Genomic DNA, 7,343 nt, shown 5'->3' on the forward strand with positions numbered 1-7,343 from the left:
TGCATCTATAAATCTAGTCCCATCTATCTGATCTAAGTTACTAACACACAAGCCGCTGGTATGTTATACAACATGCTGTGCTGATTGTGTCTGTTGAGCAACAAGTCCAGTTAAAGTTCTTTCCAAATTATTATTTTGAACTGGCACCACTAATTGAGAGTTAAATTTCACCGCCCCAGCTTCAGTTTAATGAAAGGTCTTACATCAGTTGTTTTTCCAGCGAGAGGAAAATAACTGTTGGTCTTTCTCACAGCGTGTCACTCTACGTCACTGCTACTTAAACGTATGTTACTTAAATGCCTGTTTAACCTCCTATTATAGAGCTACTGAAGGTGAACCAGAACTGATGTCTGCAACATGACCATGACCTCCTCAAAAATACCAGTAAAACCACAAAGAACTGGCTAACACAGTAATAAATAGAAAGTTCTGGTGAAAATCAAACTCCAGATCTTTATCTCACTGAGATCTGTGACACATTAAGTTCCCATAGTGACAGAGACTGGTAAAAGGCTGTAAGATACAAGAAGTACAAGAAGTGTGACGTTTAGTCCAATAAGATCAATTTGTCAACACACACTTAAATATAATGAATAAAACAATGGTAAACGTTGTTGTTTGATTCACCTGTAGCTTCCCCCTCTGCTCCTTAATGCTGAATGAGTAACTTTCTCAGAACAAGCTATTGCGAAGTTTGTGCCTGCAGGTCAGGAAAAAAAGGCTCGAGTCCTTATAAGGGAAACATATCCGGTTCGTCACAGCTGTGGAGCCGAGCCTTTGACGCGCTCGGAGGCATTGTTTGATCACCACAAACACATGAAACAATGACCGGGATGGATCACGTCTGGAGGAAAATCTTCTTTGCTATAATAGTTATCTGTAAGTATAAATCACGTTGTTGTTGTTTTTTTTTATCTTCGACATTAATTTTTTTACTTTTTAAGCATCGCATTGTCGAGGTCCCATATTTTGCATGTGTTTACAAGAAGTAAGTTAGTTTTTTTTAATCGTTTTCTAAGGATTTGAGTTTTAATTATGAAATTGATGGCAGCTTTTTTTTTTTTTTGGTCTCTAATAGACTCTGTTCGCATCGGGTGAACGTCAGTGTAAAATTCATTAACTGATTATGAATGTCTTATTTTAACTTCTAATATGTGTTGGTCAACTTGAATTGTGATCCGCGTGGCGAAGAGTTCCACTATTTCTGTTTTTCGCTGGTACTACTGCTTCATAAGTCGTAGACATGCCGCCAGATACTGTCCTTCGCTATGAGCACATTGTTTCTAATACTCAAATAAAGTAAAAAGGCGCAGTCTGCGTAAGGAGTGTGTGTGCGCGCTGCAGGTAAAAACAGGCGTGGCAGGAAAGGGCTGCTGTTTGTGAAGGTTTTCCCGAGTTCAATATCCACATTCCTGGTCCTGGTGATTGCAGAGGGGAGCGCAGCTCTGCCTGTTTAGGCTTGTGACACTGATAAAGCAGGAGGACTCAACCTGCTTCTACCTGAGGGTGTTGGGAGCCTTTTTGATTATTATTCCAAGAAGCCTTCATTAAATGAATAATCTCCATGTATGTGTTTTTTTCTTGCCTCCTTGAGTCAGGCTTTGCAGGTGTTGGTTATTTTTTTTTTTTGTTACTGTGCAAGATTAACCCACTTTTGATTCATGGAGGGAAGTGGTGGCTTTACATGTCTCTCTTAAGAGAGCAAAATTCAGGAAGCAATCTATGACAATTTTTAGTTATGGGTTGGCATGATTATGACAATATATGACAATATATTTTTGCAAAATTATTAAAAACCTGTTATCTATTTATTTGCATTTTTTGATAAGGCAACACAAATTGCTGAATAGTTACAAAGACAAAAAAAAGTTTTTTAAAAAAAATAATATTTATTTATTTAATGCATGCGGCTGGTCAAGCTCACCTTTTGCTTTTGCACAAATCTTTTTAGGCATTTTGCCCATTCTGCTCTGCAGAGCCGGCCATTCTCAGTCCGATGGATGGACAGGGCCACTCTAACACATAAATGCTTTGACCCAAACCTGCTATTGTAGCTGTCTGTGTGTTTTGGTACACACCCTGCTGCGAGGTGAATGTCTCAATCACAAGTTTTTTGCAGGTTTTAATTGCTTTTCTTCTAGGACTGTGCTATATTTAGCTTCATCCAGCTTTGTCCCAGCTCTTAGTAAGCTCTGAAGAAAAACAACCTCACATTGTGCTGCACATCACATATGTGCAGCACAATGCTGAGTTGATATGCATTGCTCATTTTCCACCATGTACACAGCCCAAAAAATGTAAACTTTGGTCCAGAGCTCCTTATTCTACTTGATTGCTATTTTCCCTGCATGGCTTGTGGCAAATTTTAAATGAAACTTATAGCTTTTCTTCAACAATAACTTTATTCTTGCTATTTGTCCATATAGGGTAGATTTGTGAAGGACAAAACCAGTAGATGTCATGTTGACAGATTTTCCTTCTTGAACTGTGAATATCTGCATTGCATCTTATTTGCTGATATTAAAGATGTTAAGTGCAAATGCCTCTTATTTCTTACACAAATTCCCCCATTTGTGTAATAAAATGCACTAAGGTTTGTGGTTGTAGTGTGACAAAATGTGCAAAAAAATGGCTACGGATAAATTTTCAAGGCATTGTAAGAACTGTAAGAGTCTCATAAGTCTTAATGGAACCTTCTCTGTTTCTTCTACCAGCTGACAAGATTAGCCAATTGCAGTCCTTCAATGTTGGCACCGCAGGAGCTAAGATTTTCCTCGGCCCAGCTTCTGATGAATTTGGCTACACAGTCCAACAAGCACCAAACTATCAGGACAAATGGTAGGAATGTGATCAATAAACTCTAAACTGATTTGTAAGTTATCCTGTCCAAAAGGGTTTAAGAGCGTTCTCATAGAACTTCATTAATGTGATCAAAACAGTAAAACGGGAATGACACTTATAAATATGCAGAACGATCAGTATTGATGAACTTAAAACATCTTCACCCCTGCTTCATGTCAGGGATAGTTTTTCTCAGTTTGGAAATGAAAGCCTGTTGCTGCCTGCAGAATGATGCACACACGGTTTTTGGTTGTCTTTCAACATTGCAAACAGGTCTTGACACTCTTGGATCATCATCAGTTTTATTCACTTCAGCCACTTTTATTTTTTTTTGTGATACCAAAGTTTGACCTCATTAGTCATTTTTTCACTTGATCTTACAGGTTTTTATTTATTTTACAGCACGCTACACAATCGTTGCCTCCCTTGGTGAAAAAAAAAATGAAATGTCTTCAAATAAGTACATTTCTTAATGCATTTATCACTCTGATGAATGCAGTTCTCCACCAGTGAGCTTGAAGATGTTTTTTTTTCTTCCTTAATCATTCCTACTCTGAGCTACTAGAGTATAACAAAACAAATGAAGTGAGTTGAATAGAACTGGTGAAACTGGTGAAACTTCATGTTGTAGGCTGCCTTGGTCACACACACCTTCTCAACTCAGTCAACAAAGATTTTCATGGGATATTTTGCCACTTAAAATATATATGGTACCAGCAACCCTCCCGACCCCATTAGGGACAAGGGTGTTAGAAAATGGATGGACAAATATGCATAGTCCATTTCAAATACCAGTTTATTTAGAGATTTTACTACAGATTAGAGAGTACTACATTCCTCATGATGTCTTTTGTGAAGATCACCAGATAAACACTCACAGGTCATGACTAAGTTCTTCCATCAGTAGACCACAGAGTGTGTGGTATGATGAAAATTCATTTCTTTAGCCTTGTGTGCAACCCTATTTTCACAAGTTCTTGTTCTTTTGCTCTGTGGTTGATTGACACTTTCCACACAAAAACACACGAACAAGACAGAACATTTCCATGGTATTTACACTGGCATATCATATTTTTAACAGATGAATGTGGTACCTTGAGTCATCTGGGTTTTGCACGTATGTGTACAGTTCCATGATCATCTTCCTGATATCGTCACTAAATGTTATTAATTCTCCCATGGCACATAAAAGCCATGGGAGAATACATGAATTGCTTTCTTCTTGCAATTCATGTTGCAATATACCACATTACTGTTTAACGTTTAGCTACGCGGCAGTAAAAACTTCTTGTTGTAGGACAGAGTGACACTCCCAGTCTGTACAGTCAGTCACACTCATAGAGTAATTTAATGTCTGGAGGAGTTCCTTGTTGTGTAACTCAGAAAAAAGCAGTGCCTCTGATCATAGTCTCTGACTGTAAGCCCCCCTATGACACACCAGTATACGTAATGTTTCCTGTCATCAAGTCTTTAAAGAGTCACTTTTTACAGTTTTGGATATTTATTTAGTTTCAGATATGGTGAAGTTACTTGCACCAACTTATTTCTTTATCTCAGAGAATTAAAAGGAAAGATATGACAAATTTTCTGCCATATGCTGATACGCAGTAAAGAGAACTTACTAAGACGTTCAGTCTCCCTGCCAAATGTTTTTTCTTTCTTATTTAGTTCTGCTCTGAATGCATGGTGTGGATTGCACAGAAGTATCCAAACACTGCTATAATCGCCTGCAGATGCATGCAGTTTGGATCTCTCTCTGTTGCCGTGATCGAAGAACTAGAGAAGAATATTTCCCAAGTGAGAGCTCCAGGTCCTGACAGGATCGAGGCACTCCCTAAAACTTTAAGAGGATCCAACTATCCTGGAGGAATCTTGTTCAGAATTCAGTTTCTTAACTATACTTAGCATGTGTTTTATCTTAAAATTGCATGATGGTTGGATCCCTTCTGATCGCAAATTGACACATTCTTTTGCTTGACTTGTAAGCTTGTATTTTTACATTGTTTTTATTAAAACACATTCCCATTTTCAAGTAAGAATGAAGTCATAATAGTTAACTGTTAGTGATTAATAATCCTGTTTTCTTCAGGCTCCTGGTTGGAGCTCCTTGGAGTGACAACAGGAAGGGAGATGTTTACAAGTGTCCAGTTCAGGGATCCAGTAATAGATGTGATAAGCTCAACCTTCAAGGTAAACTTCAGGGTTTTGTTTAACTTCCACCCTCTCCATTGTACTCAAAAAATGCCTAATGAAGTCTACAAATCTTTCTCTTTGAATTTTCCTTCTTAAGAAAGAAGGACAATTCTTTCTTAAGAAGAAAGAATTCTTCTTAAGAAAGAAGAATTTCTTAAGAATCATGAATCATTTGATTCATGATGTTACATGAATCAAAGCAATTCATGTAACATATTCCTAATTTTGCCTTTTTATGTTTTTTTCCCCTCGCAGATTCTGTTACAATTCCAGATGTTACAGGTGTCAACACCAACATGTCTCTGGGTTTGACTCTTGCTCCCAACCATACAGGCCATGGTTTTTTGGTAAGTTTTTCTGTTGTTGTTGTTATTGTTGTTGTTGTGCATGTATTGTGCATCTCACAGAGCACTATTCAGCTCATCCTTTTAAAAATTGGGAAGAGCATGTCACAACTTTGAAGATGCCAAAACAGGCAGTTTCTATTCTATTCTATTCTATTCTATTCTATTCTATTCTATTCTATTCTATTCTATTCTATTCTATTCTATTCTATTCTATTCTACTCATATGATCAGTGTTTATGGGAAAATTGAGACAATTAAATACAGTAATCCTATTTTGCAGCCTGGAAGAAATAGGCTGCAAAATATTTGAGACTGCGATTTCAACAGGACAATGATCCTAAACAAAAGTCCAGAGCGAGAATGTAATGCTCTAAATCAAAACAAATTCATGTATTAGGATGGACTTTTCAAAGTCATTTTCAGAATCTGTGACAACACTTAAAAACGGATGTGTTTGCATATTCTCTGTCTAATCTGCCTAAGCTTGAGCTATTTTGCATGTACCACAAAATAGCTGCAGCGAACAGTGGTCAAACAACATATTGACTCAGGGGAGCTGAATAGAAATGAATGTCCCATTTTGTTGTTTTGTTTGTAGAAATTGAACTCAAAACTGTCATTCAAGAAAACAAGTTTGTTGTTGTAAATATTGAAAATGGGAAGAAATTCATGGGGAATGAACTTTTTTTTTAAATGACACTACCAAACCAATATACACAGGAAAAAGAAACAGATGTATATAAAGATATAGAAGCATTCACACCATAACCAGGGTACAGGAAGTGGTATCTAGCTTAAGTAGCATACTGCAGTATTTCTGCCCACCAGTCACAGCTTAATGTACAGACATTACAAGCCAGCACCTAATGACAGCAGTTATAACAATGAACATTCCTATAATTTGATTCAAATAAACATATCTTCCCTTTGACTTAGATCATAAATTCAGAGCCTTTTAGTGTTTCACCACACCTTTTCAGGACTTAAATAGACAAATATTTCCAAGCTGTTGCTTTAATTGACTTTTATGGTAGGCATTCGTGATTGTATAGTGTTTTGGTTTTGTGTTTTTCTGTGTTTTTGTGAAGCAACAGAACTGTAAAAGATGTCCTGTATAAATAAACTTTTATTTAATTACATAATTTTACTCACTGCATCCTTCTGGAGCCTTTTGGCTGCTGTGAAAGCCAAGTAAATGTATTAATCAGGTCTCTTGTTTCTTCTTCTGTCATCCCTGCTGCAGATGTGTGGTCCTCTTTGGGGACAGCAGTGTGGCGATCAGAACTTTTATCCAGGAATTTGCTCGAAACTCAACCCCCTCTTTCAGCCTCAACCTGCCTTCTCGCCTGCCATTCAGAGTAAGCAGTATTTTCCCTGTATTCACTTTATTACAAATCTGTCTCTTGTTTTTCACAACTCTCAGTCACAACAGTTACTGAACCCAACAGCTTATTTTTTGGATGCATGAGAGGAAACATTTAAAGAAAAGACTTTGCGTGAATTTTAAGCTTTGACATTATAAGCTATTTTCTCCTGCTTCAGTCCTGAACTTAGCGTTTAGCTTAGGGAAGTGAAGAAGAAATCCTAAGGGAGGCTAGTTCTTTTTCAGAGCAAAAGTCATTCAGGTCCCCATTATTAATAACCATCATCTGTCCTTCTTTGGTGATGTAAGATAGTTAGTCTCATTTTTTTGTACTTTCATTTTGGTTTCAACTGCTTCTAAAAGCAGCCCTATCACTTGTGCAGGAGGCTCAACTTCTGCTTTTCAAAGCTGTATGGTTCTAACAGATGGCTGCACATCTGTTTGCAGCCATTTTCAGGTATCGGTGTAAATGTTGGGTTGGGGAGCGTGACCAGCTGCAGTTTATTTGGATTTAAAGTGACGTGAGGCCCGAAAACAGCTAATCATGAAAGGAGCTTATGTGTAAAAAAAAAAAAAAAAAAAAAAAAAAAAAAAAAAAA

The 7,343-nt window shown here is 37.3% G+C and overlaps 1 protein-coding gene across 1 annotated transcript in view; it reads left to right on the top strand.

The window, feature by feature from the left end:
• The first annotated feature begins 706 nt into the window (after nucleotides 1–706).
• itga2.2 (integrin, alpha 2 (CD49B, alpha 2 subunit of VLA-2 receptor), tandem duplicate 2) overlaps nucleotides 707–7,343 on the top strand; it is a 24,648-nt gene continuing 18,011 nt past the window's right edge. Inside the window, exons 1-5 of the mRNA XM_015057486.1 lie at nucleotides 707–879; nucleotides 2,715–2,838; nucleotides 4,931–5,031; nucleotides 5,290–5,381; nucleotides 6,625–6,739. Of these exons, the coding sequence (XP_014912972.1) occupies nucleotides 825–879; nucleotides 2,715–2,838; nucleotides 4,931–5,031; nucleotides 5,290–5,381; nucleotides 6,625–6,739 (487 nt within the window). The 5' untranslated portion in view covers nucleotides 707–824. The remainder of the gene's footprint in view (nucleotides 880–2,714; nucleotides 2,839–4,930; nucleotides 5,032–5,289; nucleotides 5,382–6,624; nucleotides 6,740–7,343) is intronic.

This window comes from Poecilia latipinna, unplaced genomic scaffold (genome assembly GCF_001443285.1).
Source record: "Poecilia latipinna isolate Pla-1442-1.1 unplaced genomic scaffold, P_latipinna-1.0 Scaffold1466, whole genome shotgun sequence".
NCBI classification, from domain to species: Eukaryota; Metazoa; Chordata; class Actinopteri; order Cyprinodontiformes; family Poeciliidae; genus Poecilia; species Poecilia latipinna.